General features: G+C 41.4%; 1 protein-coding gene across 6 annotated transcripts in view; it reads right to left on the bottom strand.

The window, feature by feature from the left end:
- ANKRD11 (ankyrin repeat domain containing 11) overlaps positions 1-23,149 on the bottom strand; it is a 195,842-nt gene that overhangs the window by 39,517 nt on the left and 133,176 nt on the right. For all 6 annotated transcript variants that reach the window (XM_061594504.1, XM_061594507.1, XM_061594503.1 and 3 more), the window contains one exon: positions 17,228-17,366. In XM_061594504.1, the coding sequence (XP_061450488.1) occupies positions 17,228-17,366 (139 nt within the window). The remainder of the gene's footprint in view (positions 1-17,227; positions 17,367-23,149) is intronic.

Raw genomic sequence — 23,149 nt, 5'->3', positions numbered from 1 at the left:
ACGTTGTTCCCGAGCTGTCTTTTTGGCTTATTAGTGCAAGCTACAGCATAGACCCTGTTAAAGAAAATACAGGGAGTGGGGAAGCTGGTCTGATTTCATAACTTTTCCTTTCTGCAATGTGGATGGGCAAACCCATCTTGCAATTCCTCCCTGGGGCATAATCTATCCTTCCTCACTGTCCAGAAAATTCTGATTAATTCTTATTGATCCTTTGTTCAGCTGTGGACAGAGAAAGGCAAGGAATTGGCCTAACCTAACCTGAAGTTACCAACACGAACAGACTGCTGGGGTCATGCATGCATTGGACAGCCTGCCACCCTCAGGAATGCATATCATAAACTGAGCACATCCTGGCACCAACATTTGTTTTGGGGAATCAATAAATGAAATTAAGCATTTGTCTCAAAATTCTAGGAATGGGGTAACTAGTCACTTGGGATTTTTCAAGCTCTGTTTATTATGTTCAGCTCAGTGGCTTCTCTTTTCTCTTCTTGATACAACACTCCCATCTCCATTCTGAGTCAACAGTGAAATGAAAAATATACACAAGCCAAGAATTTAAGTCTCAAACACTGCTGCTCCACTACAGCATGGAGCAAGAGTAGTTGTGAATTTTTTTTACATGTGAATCCAAATCTTTAGGTGAAAGCTTAGAGCAGAAATACAATTTTGAGGAAAATAAAAGTTTTGCCAACTTCCTTTCAAATGGTTCTTTGGACAACATTAGATTTCAGGTTATACACTACACAGACTTGACCAGTTTTAATTTTGAATACTTATCTCTAGAGGTCTAGTTTGTAGTTATCCAAAGTTTCCCCTCCCCCTCCATACACCACTTTATTTCTGCACAATGTGAACTAAATTATAGGCCTAGTTCAGGGGTGGGTGTGAGAAGGAGAGAACAAATGAACAGAAGAGTATTTAAAGGCAATAGCAGTGGAAAAAACTCATATTGACATCTAAAGATGATAGGGTAGGGAAGATCCAAAGACATCCCACTCAATGCAAAATATTGAATGCCTGCAAAAATGCAAGCATCAGTGTGCAGACATGGCAACACAAGCACAGACAAGTAATACCCCAAACAATATCTACACTTATAAGTGCTGCAGAAGCTGGTGCAACCTCTCCTGGTCCTGTTAAAAGGATTTCATTTTTAAAGAGTGTATTCCCAAGTACACAGCCAAACAAAGGATCAATAAAAATACATTAGAATTGCACAGACAGTGAGGGATAGATTATGCTTCTGGGAGGAAGCACAAGACAGGCCTTGCTTTTCTTATTCACAGCCTCACATGCAGAGTGTGACTCATTCTTACAGTAGGCAGGGCAGCATATAAAAATGTTTGCGCTTTAGCAAAAGTCAGTTCAGATTGAAGGAAGTGGATTTTACCCAAGCACATCAAAGGCTCAAAGGAGGAACTGCAGTGTGTGATTGGAGCTTCAGCTTCTATGGGCAGCCATGCATACTGCAAGAAATCAGGAAGGGGAGGGAGGTCTATGTGGGGAGAGCACCAACAGAGATTGGTGAAACATATGGCTAGTGTAGACAAAAGGCAGTAGGAGGAAAATGGGATGGGAGCCAAAGGAACATGCAATGACAATGAAAGAGCAGTAGATAATCAGCATAAAGTAAGTGACAAGGGAAGAAGGACAAGACCAGTGTGTGCTTGTCCAATCAAAGGAAACAGGTTGCTATACATGTCAAAAGCTGGGGTGGGAGTGCTAGCCATTCCATAAGGGGGTCCAGGCTGGTAAGCCAAACAGGTTCACTATAAGAGAAGAACTAAGGGGAAGGGGGTGAGAACAGAGAAGGGTATTAAGGTGGCCTAAAAACACATTAGATGAAGAATCTGTGTGTAGTTCTCCTAACAAAAATGAAAATAGTTATGATTCCTACTGCAATGGACAGAAGCTTCAAATGCCCTACAAGCCCAGGAAAGTTCTAAAAAAAATCTCATGAGCTTGAAATTTGATACTGGCTCCTAAAAATTGGATTGTGTCTTCTGTAAGTTTGTCACACATCCCCAGCCATGAATGTTGAACAGGAATGGCACCTCACCTATGTGGCTGATGTCTCATGACAGAGCAAAGCTGTGTTGTTGATCCCAGTATTACCTGTTCAAATGCCTCCTCCATTGTATAACCCGGTGCACCTGCAAATTAGCTTAACAAATACACTATGAATAATCAAAGGATTGCAATTCCTCACTTAGGCTGTTTTTTAACAAGGGATGACGTTATACATTTTAATGCTACCCTCTCATTCAGAGTACCTTCAAATTCAATTTAAGGTAAAGAGGAAAAGTCACCAGACACAGTGTTCTAAAAGGCATCTGAATGAAAGCACCCTTCCTAGCTTGCCTCACCACCTTCCATTAAGAGGCTCTTCAAGCTCTCATCGAAATGAGAGTGATCAACGCAGCCCTAGACATTCAAAAGCAACAATTCTAGGGAGGGTTCAGACATCCAAAATGAGATGTGCCCTGCCACTGCGGATGTTTTTGGATGAATGCAGATCTGACTAGCTGAAAATTATTCCCGTGATCATGGGCACCTGAAAAAATGCTTCTCTGCAATTGTGGAAACTTCCACTTAGAAGCTGTGGTTTTGTCCGTGAGCAGTCTGGATCATATGTTGTCTTACACACACAAATGTGTTACCTCAAGGAAGGAGTGGGGGATTCTTTTCAACCCAATGGGGCTGGCTGCAGTCACTCGTGGGTCAACATTCCAGGAATTGCATGCCAGGGATGGTCATGGACTGAGGCAAAAGTGTGCTGAGCAACAGATGTGACTCTTACCTTTGTACAGTAGGCTACATTCAGCCACATAGAAGTCAGAAACGCAGCTCACCCCCCAAACACACACACCCTTCACATCTCTCCACCCAGGCAAGCAAGAAGCCTAAGCACAGTTCAAGAACATATTTCAGCCAGCCAAAAGCAGTCAAGGAGAGCGCAGAGCAGGGCAGTGATGCAGGTGGCCAGGGGAGAGCACCCAAAGGCACACAGAGAATCCTAGTGGGCCACATTTTGCCCCTGGGCCTGAGGTCCCCCACTCCTGCCATAGGGATATGTTTCATGAAGGAGATTCAGAGTGCCTGAAAAAGCCTCTGGAAGATACCCAAGTCTGGATATTCCACCACGGCTGGAAAGATCCCAGACACCTGGTTGCACAGTTGCCTAAGATTTTTGACATTTTTTATCCCTACTCAGACTCCTAAAAATTATTCTGTTGCCAAGGAATTTGAAATATTTTTCTTACTCTCACTGTTGCCTATCAGGAAATGAAAAGAAGCCACTTCCATTCCTCATCTCTAACCAGAAAGCCAGAGGCTGGGAAGTATTTTACACTGTTTGTAAGAGCAACTGTCAACAAGGAAAAGGCCAGTATTGACAGACTTGTTTGTTTATTGATTGATTGATCTATAAGGCTTGCTCTCAATTTCTTCAGAAGGATGTTGCCACAGCCAGAAAGTGCAGGCAACACCCCTTTTACACCCCCCCAGCCAGCTGCTCAATGCCAAATTCCACAGATGGCAGAGTAATTAGTACTGCAATTTCTAAGGATGATGAGTGTTGGTCTAGGTACACTGTACTAGCATTATAGGGTGCGGCTTGGAAGGAACCCCCCCCCCGGATATTCATTTAATTCTATGGTTGCTAGGTGAGGACAGTCTCTTGGCTTTTTTCCCTTAAGCAAAAGGATTCAAGTTGCACAAATAAAGACCCAATGCAGAACAGCCCATTTGAGTCCGCAGCTGCATGGATGGTACCAAAGCCAGCAACAGAAATGCACACAAGGAACAGTTTCATACACCAAGACATTTCTCAATAAGCCATCAACTCACTTCTCACGGATTCTCCAGCCAATTAAGCAACTTGTGACTAACAAGCCTGTTCCCATGGAAGCCAGTTCAACATACAGCAGCAGCAGCAGCCGGTTAAGCAACCCAACAATGCTCATATTCCAGGAAGGAGGGGAGAGGGAGAAGTAATAGCTGACAGTTCATCTGATTCATCAAGCATTGCTAATCCGCTAATTAGTATCACAAACACGTTTAAAGACTGGCGCAGGGGAGGCTGAACCACAGCAGCACAGCTCTGCAAAGGCACTGAAGTCAACTAGCACTGCCTTTCTTCATACCACAAAGGCATGGGCTCAGGTGAGGACAGCAAGGTAGGCCACAACATGACCCCATCCTTTCAAAACCTGAAAGGGCAGTGTTAGAATTCAGTGCCATATCTCTGCTAAATGCAGGCAATCCTGGGGTCAGGCAGCTCCTCCCCTTAATGTATCAGGTGCTTCACAGGGTCATGAAGATGCAACATCACTTTCACAGGAGCAGCTGCTGATGGCAGAAATGGCATCACATAAACGCAACACTGTAGCCAATGTTGATTATGTTCCATGGAATTTATTAGGGCCGAAGGGGAAATATTCATGGCTACTCATGCACCTGAGAACTTATGCTAGCACCAAAGCAATTTTAATATGTTCTCAGCCCTGGAATCTGGCACACTATGTGCATATGTGAATTCCTAAAAGTCTCAATCAACTGACTTTGTCTTTGTTATGTTTCTAGCTCTCATGATGTCAAGAGGTCTTTCTGAAAACCTGCAGGCAGGGGACTGCACAAAGCTCCAGTGTTCTTGATGTTACATAGCAGGCTATTGCTTCATTGCAGCTTCCCATCAGGTTCTCCGAAACATAGTATCTCACAATCACATCAGCACATCTCAGTCCAAATATCAGCTCAGGCATGAACTTACTCAATTAGCTTTAGGCAAAGCACTCCCTTTAAGTCTCCCATGTGTCATATGGGGATGATAATCAGGGCTGTGAAGTCGGTAAGCCAGACCTGAGACTGCGACTCCTCTATTTTTCTACAGTCCGACTCCGACTCCTTCATAAATTGCAAATGTATATTAACTAGTAATAACACATTTACTGTAGTAAAATAGTAGCACAAGGCATTTCATCACCACCACATGAATCCAGAGCTTGGAAAAGTTACTTTTTTGAACTACAACTCCCATCAGCCCCAGGGATTGGGCTCTGGGATACGAAGCACAAAGAGTCTGGCAAATGACCATGGTCAGCTACACCATCTCTCATATTCATAGCAGTTGTACTACTTTTGCCCTGCAAGGACCATGCACTTCTGACAAACTCCCAGCTTGAGTCAGGCATAATCTCCTCCCTCCTCTACCTTAACAAAGAACTGCAGAACACAGGGCTGAAGTCAAAACAAGGAAGAGGTAGAGAGGTGTGCAGGGCAGCTTGAAAGACAACAGCTTAATGACAGGGAAGAATCTGCAGCTGCCAGAATGACAGGCAAAACAGCAGGTTAATGATCAATCTTTCACTGATGGATCTAAGGGCAGCAGTTTTCAGATTACCACACACTGGGTTTAAATTGCATTCTGCCTTCTGAAGATTTCCCCACAGTTTCCACTGAATGTGGGATTCTCCCTTCCTTCTTACAGTAACCAACTGTGAAATCTCATGCTGCGCTGTAAACAACTGCTGCATTCCACTCCAAAGATAGCCAAGCCAAACTGACTCAACGTCTGCCCAACAATATTTTGTTTGCTTCCATCTCAGTAGAGCCTCTGGAACACATACTTGGAAGTGTCCCCCAAGATCTTTTGCTGATCGATGCAAGAAATACAGTATCTTTTCTTTCTTTCCTTTGCCCCATAAAACTGCAGTAGGGAGAGTGCCACTGGAGTTCATTTCCCCCCTCAAAACAAGAAGATTACCAATGGCAGCAATGTTGAACTTGGACCTTATGACAGATCAGCCACAGAACACCCCGAGTAACTAAGGCAAGTCATTTTACCTCTATAAAAAGGAAAGAATGACAATCTATTCACAGTACTGCTGCAAGAATGAAAGAGCTAAATATTGCAACACATTCTGCATTCTCAATACAAAAGAAGCATTTATCCGTATGAAAGTCCTGATCAATTTTAATTGGCCCTTCAGAGCTGAGTGAGGATATGATCTCAGGTCTCTCCAGCCCAAGATCCCCAATCTATCATGATGGCTATGTTCTACCTCCACCGTTGGCAGTGGTATGCCTCTGAAGGCTAGCTGCTGGGGACCACAGGGAGAGTGCTCTTGCACTCTGGTCCTGCTTTCAGGCTTCCCATAACTGGCATCTGGTTGGCCACAGTGAGAACAGGATGCTGGACTAGATGGGCCACTGGTCTGATCCAGCAGGCTCTTCTTGCATTCTTAAGCACTACAACACAGACTCTGGCTAGCATGAGAAAGTCATGAATTGACACTCACTTGGTATGAATAACTGCGGAGGTGGGTCTGGTTGCTCCTCTAGGCAGACAGAAATGAAGGGAAACTGAGAGGTGCTGCTCTTCACACAAAGACTGCCACCCTTACATGATCTTTTCTCTCCTCCCTCTATACCAGCAGCAGCTCCTCCACTACCTTCATTTGAAAGGAGCAGAAATGACTGTGGCAGCTTGTGTGTGGTTTTGGGAAGCTGCTCTGCTCCCCAGCTTTGGACCTGCCACTTCTCTGAAGGCTTGAATATAAAGAAGGCCTCTCTATATATACCAGGGGTGAGGAACCTGTGGCCCTCCAGATGTCGCTGAACTACAACTGCCATCATCCTGATCACTGGCCATGTTGGCTGGGGCAGATGGGAATCGAGTCCAATAACACCTGAAAGCTACAGGTTCCCCACCCCGGCTCTATGCTCTTCTACTCAATCAAAATCCTGAAGGCCATAGCCACATCTCCCAACTACCAGAATTAGAGGACTCAAGAGCACCTTTGCCATAGTTAAAAGCATTCAACAGGTCCTAACTTTAGCAGCATGCCAACCATTTGCAAGCATCCCTGAAACTGTAGGAGCAGAAAAACAGGTGGACCACATGACACAATATAGATATACAGCAAGAAGGAAAGCATACAGCTTGAGGAGGAGGAGGAGTCTGGCACCTTCAGTCAGCTCCGTGACTCAGCCAGACACTCACAAAAAATCAGTCAGGAGATATAACCAACAAGAGCAGAGACAGCATTTTTGGAAGCTTCCACTGCTGACCAACTGCAGCAGCTCCACCACCACTCGGGTCACTCCAAAGTCCTTCTAATGCGGCTGCTCTTTTCTGCTGCTGAGACAACCCCCTCACCAGATTTAGAGAAGTGAAGAGTGCCGGACTAGATCTGGAAAAGTCCCAAGCCCTTGTCTCAACACAACACCGAAGATCAGCCTGAGGCTGCCTTAGCGAGAAAGGATTTCTAAAATATGTTCTTGGCCTCTGCTTTCTTGTTCCATTCTGCCTGGGATGCTGTGTACATAATTATATGCAGAATACACTTGCACAAAATGGGAAATGAGGCCAATGTTTCTAGCACGTTTGGGAGGCTGCTGGGGGCAGCACAGGAAGAAAAAAAATGAAAGGAGCAAAATGTGGGGGTTTACAGGAGATGAAAATCTCAGGCAGACAATGCACTGTCCCCTCACAACACAGAATGCTGTAACAGATATCCCAAACAGATCTAAAAAACAACAATAGAATCAGGCAGAAAAGTGGCTCAGGAGTTCTGTGCATCAATAAAATGATACTCTCTACCATTCTATATAACATCTCTCTGTTCTTTAAACAAACAACACCTTCTGAGCTTGAAGCACACACTTTCTGAAGCTTTAAGAAACTGATTAACTAAAGGTGGTCAATGAGTTCAGAGGAGGGCAACAATGTTGGTGAGGAGCCTGGAGACCAGGAGCTAAGCTTAGCCTGGAGAAGAGGTATAATATAGTCATTTTTACATATCGAAGGGCTGTCACATAGGTGATGATGCAAATTTGTTTTCTGCTGTTCCAGAGGGTAGGACCTAAACAAATGGGTTCTAACAACAAGAAAGACTAAACATTATGAAAAATTTCCTGATAGTACAATCTGGTTACTAGTGGCACAGAACGCCTCAATCCATTGTTCCAACTAAAATATTTGGTGCTTAATATTTTTGTGAGAACATCATGACAACTAGAATTTTGGGAGTCATCTTCAAGAATGGAACTAAAATACCAGATGTCCAGCCAGTTGGCAATATTCCAGGCTGGGCAAAACGTTCTAACAGGTTGTAATGTAATGTTAGCTTGGGATATTTCTGACTATAATATCTGTGCTGTTATTTTTGCTGAAGATGCAAGTGTGGTGTAGCAGTTCAAAGTGTTAGACAAAGACCGACTTCCGGGAAGGATGACTTCGCTTGTGCCTACTTTTTGAGACGAGCTCTCGTCTCAGAAGAAACTTTTTCAGTATAAATCAGTCAGAACGTTCTTTTTTGACTGGTGATGATTTTTTCCCGGGCAGGGAAAAACGTAGAGATTAACCATTAAAGCCTGTTTTTGTTTGGGAGGACTGGATCTCATTAATTTATGAGAGAAGGTTCAGCCAGCAATCAAGCTCTAACTGACTAAGTGACACGTTTATCTTTTCTTCAAAGAAAACGAACTTAAACAAGCAAGCATCCTTCTTTCTATATTTTTTTTTTCATTTGGTTTAAATCGTTGCAGCAAAAAAGAGATTTGTCAATGAATCGGCTATATAAGAACTGCTGGGTGAGTTAAAAATTTTCTCTGTTATTCACGAAACTAAGGAGGAAAGAAACTGAAAAAGCCTATCTTAGTTTTTATTGCAAAAAGCTGGCCGGGAAGTGCATTCTAAAGATATAAACGGAAGAGGGATTTCTATTTCAAGGAGGGAAAAGAAATAAATAAATTTGATTTATGAACTTTGGAGCATTATACGTCTGGGACTATTTTTTTTTTTGGTCTATTTCATTTTGACGAATCTGCTTGTTCACGACGTTACTAACTCTTTTGAAGCTGGGAACTAAATTTGTTTTGTATTCCTGAATATAAGAGATAAGGCAGGCTGTACTGTCTACACTGTGACTTCATCAAGCCTGGAATATTAACCCAATTGTGACTGAAATAATTTTTGTTTTTGTGGTTTTAAGAATGGCAATCAGGAAAGTGGCTGAGACCATGGAAGAAATTATGTTTCAGAAAATAATGGATGAGATTGAGATAACGAAACAAACCCTGAGACAGGGTAGACAGGAGATGAAAAATGAATTTAGTAAAATGACGCAGGAGTTTAAAGAAATAGTTGATGAGATTAGAGATGAAAAAAGAAAAACTAAAGGGAAGATGCAAGCTTTGGAGATTGGAACAAATGTGAAATTGGAAAAAGATCTGGAGTTTATGGATACTAGAAATAAAGTTTACTGTTTGGAAATCAACGTTGTCTCTGTAGAAATTAATGAAGATAATAAAGTTATTAATGTCTTGGATAATTTTTTGGACTGGAATGATGTGATGGAGCTTGACATAGAAAAAATCTATGGAATGGACTACAGATATGTGACAATGGAAAAATTCTTAAGAGCTGAGCCAGTACATTTTGTAAAAAAGAAGAACAGAGATATGACTTTACAACAATATTTTAGCAACATATTCAGAATTGATGGCAAGAAAATATTTGTGATAAAGGAAATTCCCATCAGACTCTTACTATATGACTATGGCTATGACAGCAAGATTAATATGGGATACTGATAATGGAAGAATGGATACTGAAATTACTGGACTGAACAGGACTATTGAAGACGGAAGATGGAATTAATATTGACAATGGAAGAATGGCTATTGAAATTATTGGCTCAAACAGGTTTGGCGAGACGGATTAATCTATATATTTATTTGGATTATGACTATGACAACAAGATAATTATGGGATACTGATAATGGAAGAATGGCTACTGAAATTATTGGATTCAATAGGATTATTGATAATGGAAGAATGGTTACTGAAATTATTGGACTTAATAGGATTATTGAAGATAGAAGATGGAATTAACATTGATAATGAGAATGGCTATTGAAATTATTGGACCTAACAGATTTGAATGAGATGGATTAATCGACATGTTTATTTGGAGAAAAATTGAAAGATATATCTCTCAAGGAACTGAAACCTCTCTTTGACTTTTTGTGGGAAGAATAAAGTAATGTTTATGAGATTTGATGATTAATTAAGATAACTACTGGAGGAAAGTGATTTTATAATATAATTTAGGAGACAGGATTGTTATATATTGTAGACTTATAACTGATCTGCGACAAATCGGAAGTCAACATTTTATTTTATTAATTATTTTTGTTTTGTGTTTTTTTTTTGTCTTTGAAAATTTGAATAAAAATTAATAATAAAAAAAAACAAAGTGTTAGACAAAGGCCAAGAGAACCCAGTTCTCCACTTAGCCATGAAACTCAATGGGTGACTTTGGGCCAACCACTATCTCTCAACCTAACCAAAGTGTTGTTGTGAGGATAAAACAGAGGGTGGAGGAAAGAACTATGTATGGCTCCTTAGAGGAAAGATGGGATATAAAAGTAGTCAATAAAATAATGGACTTTCAATATATGAAGAATTCTAAGTTTTCAGCTTAGTATATTAAATTAAATCTGACCATAAAAGGGCTATTTGTCTATATGAATAAACTTTTTTCCCGTTAGGGGAAACTAAGCTTAGAGTCATACTATCCCCATAGAATATCTGATAAATTCTTCAATAGGTCAAAAAAAATGATTGTCTTGGTGTATGTGGAACAGGACGAATTGAAGACATTGTACACTATATCCGTATTTCACTTTATACAATTCACGTAAAGACAGATTTATCTATTCATTTCTGAATTTTCTAGAAGGTCAATCAGATGATTTCAAAACTAGATGCTTGCTGGCTGATGTAGGCAGGTTTATTATCTACTGTATAGAGCAGCTTTATATGCACTAGCAGCAGAAAAACCTATGATCTACTTTTTTGATCCAACACAGTGCCAACTGCCAGCTTTTTTTTTTAAAAAAATCTAAATATGAGGAAGTTTATACTTTGATAATTTAGTTCTGAAAATGATTATGGTTTAGCAAACTCTTGGATTGTCTTGTTTGTTTTTTGTGATTTAAATAGTAGCAGCCATTGGCTACAAACAATAAAATCTGACTGACTTGGAAGGTGGTGGACTCACCTTAGTTAAGAGATTTTTAACAATAGGCTCAACAGCCACCTATCAGGGATGCTGTAGTAGTGTGCTTTTTCCCCACTAGCAGGGGTTGAACTAGATGATCTCTGAAGTAACTTCCAACTCTATGATTCTATGAGCCTGACTACATGAGCAGGCTCAATGAGCAGGATTTTTTTACTATAAGTAACAGAAGAACAAAAGTTAGCGTAATGCAAGCCTGAACACTGTGTGCAGGCCATCTTCTTCTACATGTCAATGCTAAGAAACATCCAAGTGGGGAAAATGCCTCTGTTTAACATTTTGAGAAATTGCTTTTGAAAAATCACACTTAGATGCAAATAATGTAGCCGAATAATAAAGCTGCTTATTTCTCCCTCTCAACACACCAGCCCTCCCATGAGTCCTATAGTTTTCAACTCAAGCTTGGGAGCGGGAGGGACCTCAAGAGCATCTTCACTGAACAGCACGGATACCGACTAACTGCAGCATCCAACGAGGAAAGGGATCTGGAAGCTGCTGTAGTTTATCACATGAGTGGAGATGGGAAGAAGGTAATCCAGACACAGGAAACTGTGTGTAACCTCAGGGAAACAAAGGGCAGAACACCAGACCCACTTCTGGGCCATAAGTGCAATCATACTTTATTTATACACTGGCAGCAACAGCCATATAGAGCAGCTTTCCAAAAAACATCCACCCAGAGTTCTTCTAATCCTAGGGTATTCCCTTTTTTCTCATATGGCATCAACACCAATTTCCCCTTTGTAAACAAATCAGACGTGAAAGTGAATTTGAGATTTGTTAACCAGCCATGTAAACAGGAGCTTAATAAACTCAGGTGGCAAATCCTGCCCAAGCACTTCACTCTCACATGCCCAATTATTTCACAAGTTTGATTTGTCATGAAGGCTTGTTCCTTAAGTTCGGGAAACTAAGGACTTGGACTTTTAGTTAGTGTAAGTTGGGGTGGGGAGGAGGAGTCATAACATTTATTCCCTCTTCTAGGGTGAGTGGAGGTTGGAGCCTAAAGGAAATGGGACACCACTTTGTCTGCATCTCCAGGGGTTCACAATTCCATTTGCTTTGGCAACTGTTCCATCACCCTCCAGTTAGCATGATCAGAGAAATCCCAGCTTTCCTGTCCAGCTTGGAGGGGTTAGGAGTAATTCCTGCAGTTGCCCTGCACACAGAAGTATAACTATAGCAAAAACTCCAACCCCCACTCAAGTTCTAAGCTGGAGATGAAGGCTCAGAATTGTTAGGAGCCAGCACTAAGAAGACTCAGACGGCCCAGAATCAAAACTCTCACCTGCTGAAGGTGGGGCCATAGGTGTCATTCCTGCTGCTGCAGTTACACTGGGCTGTAGAAGGCTGATGCAACTGCAGATATTATTTTTGTCCCCTTCTCCAGCTCCAAATTTGGAACTAGGGACTGTTTCTGACCTCATGAGGTCAGATATAAGGGGAGAGGCAGTTTCCTAGCAAGCATGATTTTGGCTTGGCTACCAAGGTGACAGAACTGGCAATCCCACCCCATATATATGGTCTGCCTAGTAAACGTCGCAAGACATCACCCTAAGAGTCGGAAACGACTCGCACTACAAGTGCGGGGATACCTTTACCTTTACCAAGGTGAAGCAAAAATTGTGGATCCCTGTTCATCTATTTTAACACACACACCCCAAGGAGAAAGCTTACAAAAATATTAACAAGGAGCATAACACAATATTGGCACAAGGTCCCTACACAGCATGGACTGGGAAGGGTGTGTGTTTGTGTTGGCAACCTCACATTTTGAGGACCAATAAGACTAACATACTAGTTTACAATGACTAGAACACACCTCTGATTCCCTGTATACATGTTGGCTTCATCAGCTTCTGATTATTAGAGAAAATCTGACACCAAGTGAGACTTTCTAATTCCCACTTTGTATATATTTAGAAGCAATGTTTACACTGGGGGGCGGGGGAAAGAAACCCTTGGAGACACTGAATCACAGAAGCAACATTCCAACAAACAAGGATGCACTGTGGCAGCCTTCCTGAAGTTGGTGCTCTCCAGAGGTTCTGGACTACAATTCCCACCAGGAAAGATTACAGTCATCTGTAGTCACTTTGGCAGCTGCACTCAATACAATGGGGCCAAATGTGGCTTCTCAGTCAGTGCAGGTAAAAATAACAACGTTTGACAATCTACACACACAGTCTTCATGTATTGCCCACCATTTATATGTTGGATACCCAGCATAAACTGGCAGAGGGGCTGCACTGTGGTTAGATGGCACAAAGCACTATATTGCTTTGATTACATAGTACAAATGTATTGGGCCCGGGGTGGGTGGAGGAGAGAGAGAACAGTGTAGCTTACTTTTTTTCAGCATCCCTGAGAATTGTAAATTGAGAGATACCAGAAAATATAGTTTTGCCTCACCCCAAGAAACCAAACAAAAATCAGAGAAGTTTAGTAGTTGAGATGGTATTAAATAGAGATGGGGGGGGGGAGAGAAAGTGTTTGCTGGAATGCTCTGTGTATGGTATAAGCTATCTGAACCATTATGTGCTGATTTACCAACAAATGTAGTTTTCTCTCATCCTCTTGCTGGGGGCATTTGAATGCCAAGTGACCACCCTCACTGCCACCAAGCTCACCCTAGGGGAAGACTGCAGAACACATGCTAGGTAATTATGTAAGAAGAAGAAAGATGTTAGCATTATTTTCTGGTTCCCAAGGAGCATCTGGAGCACTTCAGAAACTAACCTGCATGCAAACTGAGAAATTTATCCATTTAGATACCCCGAGAAAGAAATTATTGGAAAATCAGCCACCATCCAGGGAGGAGGTTTCTTCTCTCATTTTTGGGTAGGTCCTTTTTATGGAAAGGATGTTATAAAAAGAGATGTGTTGCTGGTGGAATACTGTATAAAAACTGGGTGTGTAGTATCTCTAACTTTAGATAGGCAGGTTACCTGTTGTGGATGGGGTCATGCCCCCTCTGAAGGACCAGGTCCATAGCCTTGGGGTACTCCTGGATACATCTTTGTCACTAGAGGCCCAAGTATCCTCTGTGGCTAGGAGCGCCTTTTACCAGCTTGTCTGGTTCATCAGCTACAGCTGTTCCTGGACAGGGTTAGCCTGACCTCTGTAGTCCATGCATTGGTAACCTCGAGGCTGGATTATTGCAATGCGCTTTATGTGGGGCTGTCCTTGGCCATGGTTTGGAAGCTCCATCTGCTGCAAAATACAGTGGCCAGATTGCTCATGGGAGCATACGGCCAACAACATGTGTCACTGGCTGCCCATCTGCTACCGAGCCAGGTTCAAGGTCCTTATATGAATTTACAAATAAACAACTTAGGTCCACAGTATCTTAGGGACCACCTGAACCCTTATATTCCAGCTCAATCACTGAGATCTTCTGCAGCAGCGGTTTTGGTTGTCTTCCGAGATGGCAAGGCTCATTTAACATCGACACTAAATCGAGCCTTCAGTGTCATCAGCCCAGTTCTCTGGAAGGATCTGCCAACAGGGATTTACAGGTGCCTTCTGTTTTAACTTTTAAGCGCCTGCTGAAAACCTTTCTGTTTTGCCACATTTTTGCAGGCAATTAACATGTTTTTTCCGCAACAATTTACCTTTTTATTGTATTTTTAATGGGTTTTAAAAATTTTTATGGTTATTGTTTTAAACATGTTGTAAACCATGTTGATGCTTTTAATGAAATAGCTGCATACAAATATTTTTATAAATCAATCAATCAATAAACTTTGCAGCTATTAGCACTCTCAGTCATAATGAGGCTGTTCAGCCTGACAACAGGAAAAATTTCCCTGCTTTCAGAGTTAACATGGAGCCTGAAGAGGATAAAGAGCACTCTGTTTAAGAGCAAGCATTATAAACGGCTTTTGGGTTCAAATTTCAGGACCACCCAATTTCACTTGCAGTGAAATTCACTTTCACTGGAAGAGGCTGCAGGGTTAATTTCATCTACAGCTTTTATCAGGATTTAGGCCTAGAATTTGTTTTTCTGAGAGCTGGAATATACAGAATGTGAGCAAACAGTACCCTCATAAGAGCACAAGAGCAGCCCTGCTGGAACAGACCAAAGGCCCATCTACTCTGGCATCCTGTTATCACAATGGCGAACCAGATGGCTGCCAAAGCCCACAAGTATCTGGTTGGCCATTGTGAGAACAGATAGTAGACTAGCTCCTTTCTCATCACTTGGCTTCCATGCAGGTCACCCAACTCCATCCCTGTACTTTTGAGTTTAGAGAAAAGCTTCTGAAATAGAGTAAGGTAACTTGTTTTAGAAATTAAGCAGTTGGTGACTGAATTTCTGATGTCATGTCATGGTCATGGACTGCCTTCAAGTTGATCCCGACCTATGGCAACCCTATGAATAGGGTTTTCATGGTAAGCGGTATTCAGAGGGGGTGTACCATTGCCTCTCTCTGAGGCTGAGAGGCAGTGACTGGCCCAAGGTCACCCAGTGAACTTCATGGCTGTGTGGGGATTCGAACCTTGGTCTCCCAGGTCATAGTCCAACACTCTAACCAGGAACATAAAATGGTAGGTGGCTTGGCTTGATAAAGCCCTGATAAAGGATGTATATTGTATTGGCCAACCTTTGCCCAATGTGGTGTCCTCCAGATGTTTTGGTCTCCAACTCCCATCAGCCTCAACTAGAAAGGTCAATAATCAGGGATGATGGGAGTTGTAGTCCAACATAATCTGGAGGGCACCAGACTGAAGAAGGCTGGTATAGGCCAAAACAGAAGACAGCAGTGTAAACTGCCCCCTTCCTCCGGTAAGAACTAGTATACCTTAGTTAGTGCATTTCAACAGTGTCATCAAAAAACCTCACAGAAACAAAAACTTTGAAGCATGCCACAACTATAAATGGATCAAAACACCACATTAGAACTACTCCCTTCTCTTGTAAACAGTCAACCACTGCCCACAAAACAAACAATCATCACCTTTTCAGCTGTATCTAATCTTTGACTACCACCATGCTGATATCTCTGGCACAGGTTAGGTACTTGCGTAAGGTGTGCAAATGTTAAGCAATGACTGCTTCTTGGAAGTGGGAGTCCATCTGTAAATTAAAAAATTAGCTTCCCATTTCCAACAGGACCCACTGTACAGTTTATACCAGTGTCACTGTAGAAAATGAGACATGGCACAGAGAGAAGCCAGGTAAACTAATTTTGCAAATTCAGTACTTTGCATTTCAAAGGGCTCAAAAGAGTAGAGGATCTAACTACTACAAAACATTACACTCCGTACAGCATGCAATATTTAGGGCAGTCAGTGTGTCTATCAAGGCCACAAACAATACAAGTTAAAGAGAATGGAAAGACAGCTTTTTGAGGAGAAAGAAAGATACCTTATGCAGTGTGTCAAATGCACATGCTAACATGCCACTCAGAAAGAGCTTTCTTGGTAGTAAATTAAAAACAAGCAATTGACACCTATGAAGCCAAAACTTCCTATTGATCCAACTGGGCTGGCATTTTCTTTGTAAAATTTCAGTGCTGCCCTTCAATATAAATATTCCTAGGACAGCTCATACAATAAAAACTACATACCAAAATAGCAATATTACAAAGCACAGAACATCAGATAACTACTAAGCAATAACATTGTTACAATTTAAGAATGAAAAGCCTGATAATCTAAGAAAGTATTTGCCTGGTGCCAAAAAGAAAACAAAAACAAGTGCCAAACAAACCTCCTTGAGGTAAGAATTCCAGAAACAGGGTGTCACCACCAAGAAGGCCCTCTCCTCAGTTGCTCCTCACCTCACTTATGACAGAGGCACCCAGAGGAGAGCTGATGCAGAGGGAAGGCCTTTCTTCAGAATGGCATTCCCCAACCTAATGCCTCCCAGATGGTTTGGACTATAATTCTCATCAGCCCCATCTAGCACGAATGTCATGGCAGGGCCTGATGGGAGTTGCAGTCCAAAACATCTAAAGGACACAAGGCTGAGGATGGTTGTTTTCAGACCTTGATATTTTCTCCAGCACTGCTCAATACAGGAGATCACATTTTGGCAATATAAACTTATTTCAAGCACTTACTATCTTGCTCTTTAGCCAAAGAGGCTCCCAGAAAGGCTTGCAAAAATCAGTAGTAAAACAGTTCCTTACCTGTATCCGAATCTTTTTGATCTCCATTTGTTCCAACAGTGAAAGGCAACTTCCGTTTTGTAGCTCTCTCTTTCACCTCTTTGCCACCATCACTCCGGTCCAATTTTGGAGTCTTGGTTAGAGAAACTTTATCTTTATCCTAGACAGGAAAATAAGGGGTTTTCACAATGATCTAATATCTGCAATCAGCAAGGCTGTTTTTGCTAAGCAAATTTTACAGTGCCAGAGGGCGTTCAACAGAACTTATCAAAACCTATGTCCACAGAAAAAACATACACACTTGCCTGCACTCCCTGAAGTCAAAATGGCAGCTGCCAGACTTTCAACTAAGAGATTGTCCAAACTATTAATTTAAAGTGCATCTCTTTGGCATTTTAGCCTTTTTAGAATGGTACTGAAAGACTTGATTCATAAGCAACAGTGCAATATCCAATCCACATGTAATGGATGGGGAGCAGGAATTAGCTTTGTTATATTCATTCTGGCATCTAAGGGGATATTTGTGATCTGAAATGCTTCTAAGCACCATCCAATAGAAGTATCCACATTTTAGGCATACAACAGCACAAGTAGCCGAGGAAAGAATTGTGATTCTCTGAGAGGCCTTGAAAAGGGATAATAGATTACTATGGTTTAAAAATTTAACCAAGTATTAAAGCAGCTCACAGTGAATAAACATCATGCAGTTAGGCGCAATTAGCAACCACATTTAGATCATTCTGCTGTGGGGGCCCAATACAGAGAGAGGGAGGGAGCACGCGTGCGCGCACACACACACGTGTATAACTTTTTGTTTTTTTATAAAATAAAAATACTTATTGGCTTTTCTCTTACTCTCCTGAAAATGTATTTGGAGTTTGTAGGGAGCAAATACATCCTACAATTAAAAATGTAAAATCTCTTCCTCTAAAACGGCAGAGATTTTCTGTGGGACGTAACATTATGAACTTGAATTATTAGAATATACTGGCAGCTGACCAGCCTGTTGCAAAGCTTCCCAGCCATTTATAGTATCATCATTCCAGCCAGAAGAAAGTATACTGAAAGCGTATGTTCTGTCCACATCAGCTGTATCTTGTCCCCTCTGTGTGCAGGAAGGGATGGGGGAGCAGGATGGTCACTCCCCCACGCCCTGGAGGAAGACAACAATCTACTGCTAGTCCCACATCTAACCACATCCCCCTCCTGTGTCACTGTGGGATCCTATTAAATAACAATGGAAAACCCCAAAGCTATTTCTGATTTTACATCTGGGTAGGGAGAAAGCTTTTTAGACACCCCCATAAAGACAGAATATAATTTCTAAAAACCCAATCTGTTACAAAGATCTGCTACAATCTTAAGCAGCTAGATAACTACGGCCACTAGCTTGAAGCTTTTTATGGAAAATCACATACACACAGGAGGAATATTCTTCTTCAGAGACATCATAAGCACTTGGCACCACAGATCTGTTTTCCACAGAATGAAATGCTTCAAAATGACCTGTTGAATGACCCACTGCATCATGTACCACTGTGTGCCTTTTAAACTCAAAGGGTTTAAGGATATCATGAGCAGGAGGATTCACCATCCAAATAAGACTACAGCTATCAAAGACATATATTTGCTTATTTGAAAGTGCTCCCTTGTGAAAGTTCCACCCCATATAACACCTAGCTTGATTTCTGGTGCATATGCTTTTCACCTCAAACACAATTTTGATGGTCGGGGCACTTCCAAGCATCTCACAGCAATGCCTAGATGGAAGTAGTTTTATACCCACCAAGGTGAGTGACTGCTCTGACACAGAACTGGGGCCCTCCCAGCTAAGCTATGGGGAGAATATCATACATGGGCATGCTTAGGAGCAATCCTTGGTATGTGGGTTATAATACTGTTGAGTATGAGTGATTTGTGGTTAATAATTTATATGGTAAGTGAAATTGTAGTGGTTGGGTGGAATGAATGGTGAGAGTGAGATTGGGTGAGAGGTTCTATGAAAAGTGTGTTTTATGTTGGTTGGGATTTTACATTATGCTGCCTTGCAATGCTCTCACTTTATAATGATATTGTGTTTATGGATATGGATACTGTATGTATTTCTTGTTTTTATGTAAAACATTTGACATTATTTTTACTTTACTTATTGTGTATATTTATTTCTATATATTGTAAATAGGGTTGTCAAGTTAGAAGCATCCCAAACCCGGAGATTTCAGGGCAGGCCCTAGTGATGTCATGGGGCAGGCCCAAGTGACATCATTAAGCATGATACATTAAGCATCAACCACAGTTGCTTGGAGCATACCACTCAAACAAAAAATCTAATTGGGAATTAAGATAGAAATCTTAGCTAAGTGAGGATGTTCCCAGGTCCAGCTGAAGTGACAAGATCATTCCTTCTCATCTGCTTAGGAAACCTGGGTATGGAGCATTTAATCTAGCCTACTTGCTTCTGGCAAGAAGGGTTTACTTCTATAGCCACTATAGGGAGCCTAGTGTTGTGGAAATGTTAGATGGGAACGCTCAGGAGTAAAGATGGATGTACCTGAAGGCTAAGCACATTTCTATGAGGCCTAAGCCCCAAAGAACTTAACAGGACTTCTCAGTAGATATGGTTAGGATTGTGCTATTGGTAAGGCTTAACTAGGGATCCTCTACAAAGATACCAATATCAAAGCAGGGTTGGGAACCCCCTGCCTGGATTGCCCAGCTTAACTTTTAACATGGCTGCTCTAAACTTCTTTAAAGACTTGACCCTTCATTGCAGAGAGGTATGAGTAAGAAGATTCTCTACCCTTTCCTACCAACCCTGTGGGTTGCTATAAACTCACATTGACAGCCATCCCAATTCCAGTGAGTTATAACTGACAGGGAGAAAACACACATGGTTTGGTCAACCTTCACAGGCAGTAGCTTGGGAACAACAACAACTGAAGCCACACTTCCCAGTATGTGAATTCTCTTACCACTATTGGGCAAGAAACAAACTGTCATGCAAACAACATGTGGGCTTAAGGGGGTTGAGCTGGCCACATGGAACCACCGTTGTTGCTTCTGTGAATATAAGGGAGTGAGATCGGAGGTAAATGAAATGCAAATAGAAACAGAAAAAAAAAAAGACAGTGATGATTTCCTAAATGCAATACCATACGAATCACAACAAGATTCCTATGAGTAAGACAGAAAACTCAGCATCCAACAACCAGTCAGGGTTCCTAACTAAAACTAAAAAAATCTTGGCAGCCAGTCAACCAAGGTCACAGATATCTCCATGCAGCACAACCTGACATGGGCTGCAGTTAGTGCAGTATGCTGTGGCACAATTGCTGACATGAGTGAGACCCTATCAGCACATACTACCTCAGCTCTGTAATCTGCACTGGTTGCTGATTTGCTACCAGGCCAAGTTCAAGGTGTGCTTGACTTGTTATGGGTGCCACATAGTACTTGTTCTGCTCTTGTAAGAAATACATCCTTTAATGTGGCAGCACCTACACTTTGGAACTCCCTGCCTATTGACATTAGGCAGACATCTTCATTGTACTCTTTTTGGCACCTGCTAAAAACATGTTTTGTTTTGACAAATCTACCCATGTTTTAAGTCCTTCTGTAAAGTGTTTTGAGGTTTTTTACAATAAAGTAGTATATAAATGTTGTAAATAAATACATAAATAGATTTTGAAGTCACTGTGGCCCTTGGGTCTCTTTCCTCTTTTAGGAACAAAGGAATCTGCCTTATACCAACACAGGCCATTTGGTACTATCTAATTCAGTACTGCTGACATGGACTAGCATTGCCTCTCCAGGATCCCAGGCAATAGTCTTTTCCAGAGATTGGATTTCACACATTTGCATGCAAAGCATGTGCCCTACCACTGAGCTCTTTTCAGTTCACTAATGAATGCAGAGCAAACCTAGGGTAGGTCCACACCATTAACTGAAAGCACATTAACCATACATTTAAAGCACGATTCCTATAATAAAATCAGGGAAACTGTAGTTTGTTAAGGGTGGTGGGAACTATAATTGTGAGGAGGAAACTATACTTCCTAGGATTCTTTGGGGAAGTCATGGACTATTCACCATCTCTCAGCCTAATCTGCCCCTCAGAGTGAAAACAGAGGGGGACCATGATCACCCCAAGGAAGAAGCACACACTTAAAATGTAGAGGAAATAATAATGTACAACCATAGTGGGAAATCAGATACTTATCGGGACACAGTATTAGGAAATATTTATGTAAGCATGACTGTCAAAGATGTTTATTATTTACACAACCTGTAAAGATATTTATAGTGCAATCCTATGCATGTTTACTCCCGGTATGGGAGATCTGCATTGCAGCTTTACTCCCAGAAAAGCGAGTATAGGATTCATACTGGGAAGGTTTTCAAAACAGGCTATGAATTAGACAAATAAACTGCCCTCTTCAACAGTCCAAGAAAATTTAAACTTGTTTGACTCCTCATAACTAGAAAAATATAGCACATTGTAATCATACGCTGCATGTACACTTCTTTGACTTTTGTTCAGAAATTATTTGAAAGATAAAACATATAATATGCTATTTTTGCAAGTAATTTTAAAAACTCTGCACGTACACTTTTAATATAATCATAACTGAAATTGTTTACAGTAAACAACTGCCTACCAAGTTCCTGCTGTGCACCCAGAGAGAAAGGGATTTTTCCTACTGCTAAAAGCTATATACCTAAATTTATGAGATTTTCAGACAAGCAGGAAAAGACAACAGTTTTCTGAACTTGCAGGGGGTTCTAGCTATTGCCTGGAGGTCAACAAATCCCTTGTCAATCATAACCCTGACTTCACTAATTGGCTACAAACCTGAAAGGATGGAGTTAGAGCAACCAGCTAGAGCTCATTTAACAGAAGTTGGGGGAGGCTTACATTTTGTTGTATATCTCTTGAACAAGACCACCTAGAAACTTATTTTTTTAACAAACGAAAGCTGACAGTCTGGAGATTGGGGTGACTCATCCAGAGAGAACCACAAAAATCCAGAGTCTCCAGGCAAAAACTGGAGACCTTGCAACCCTAATTGTAAACCACTTTGAGATCTCCAGGTATTAAGTGGTCTATGAATGGAAATAATAAATCAATAACATTTCAAGAGGTTAGGTCCACAGGAGAAGATTATGCCAGGAGTCCCTAGGCTTCAGCTCTACAAAGTTTCTGATGTGTGCTCTGCATAGACCCCCCCACCTGTGTGCCTATACAGATACCACAAAGAATTTGTGTACATATGTGGGTGTGGGACTTGGATTTAATCTAAGAATATGCCTGCTCTTCTTGCCAGAGCAAAGGAAATGCAGTTTTATTTTGCTTTTAAGTAAACATGTATAATGGTATCAACACTGTAGTCCATTAATATCAATGGGCCTACTCTGCATAGGACCAGTACTGAATATACCCAAGCTAATAATTCTAGTTCATCGAAGACTATTGCTAGAAACTTACTTCAAACAAAAATTCCCTTGATGACTTTGGGGGAAAGAGGGAGAGACCACTGGCTGCGTCACTCATAAGATGGTGGCAGATGACTCAAAGTACTGGCATAGTCATAAGACCATGACATCACTGTGTGTACACAGTGCTCCTTCCTCTTTCTCAGTTCTTCTTTGATATGAACTCTGAATGTGGATTTAAAAAAATGTGTTTACCCTCAATTTGTTTACTCTATTTACTCCCTCTATCCCACTCTGTCAGTCACCAGCAACAAAAGGTACATTTCAATTATCAAGCGTTTGCCACATGGGTTCTGAACTAATAAATCAGAAATCTTATGTAGTGGATCCAGTTTGTTTCAGAAAAGACTTCTTAAAATAGCTTTGCACAATGCTCCTACTTTGGTGTAACGGAAGTCCAAGTCTGCTTTTGTGGAAAGAGTCAGGAATTAAGCAACATTCAGAAAGATG

This window comes from Rhineura floridana, chromosome 13 (genome assembly GCF_030035675.1).
Source record: "Rhineura floridana isolate rRhiFlo1 chromosome 13, rRhiFlo1.hap2, whole genome shotgun sequence".
Classification (NCBI taxonomy): Eukaryota; Metazoa; Chordata; class Lepidosauria; order Squamata; family Rhineuridae; genus Rhineura; species Rhineura floridana.
The sequence above is the reverse complement of the archived record's forward strand: the minus strand, read 5'-3'. Positions and strand labels throughout refer to the sequence as shown.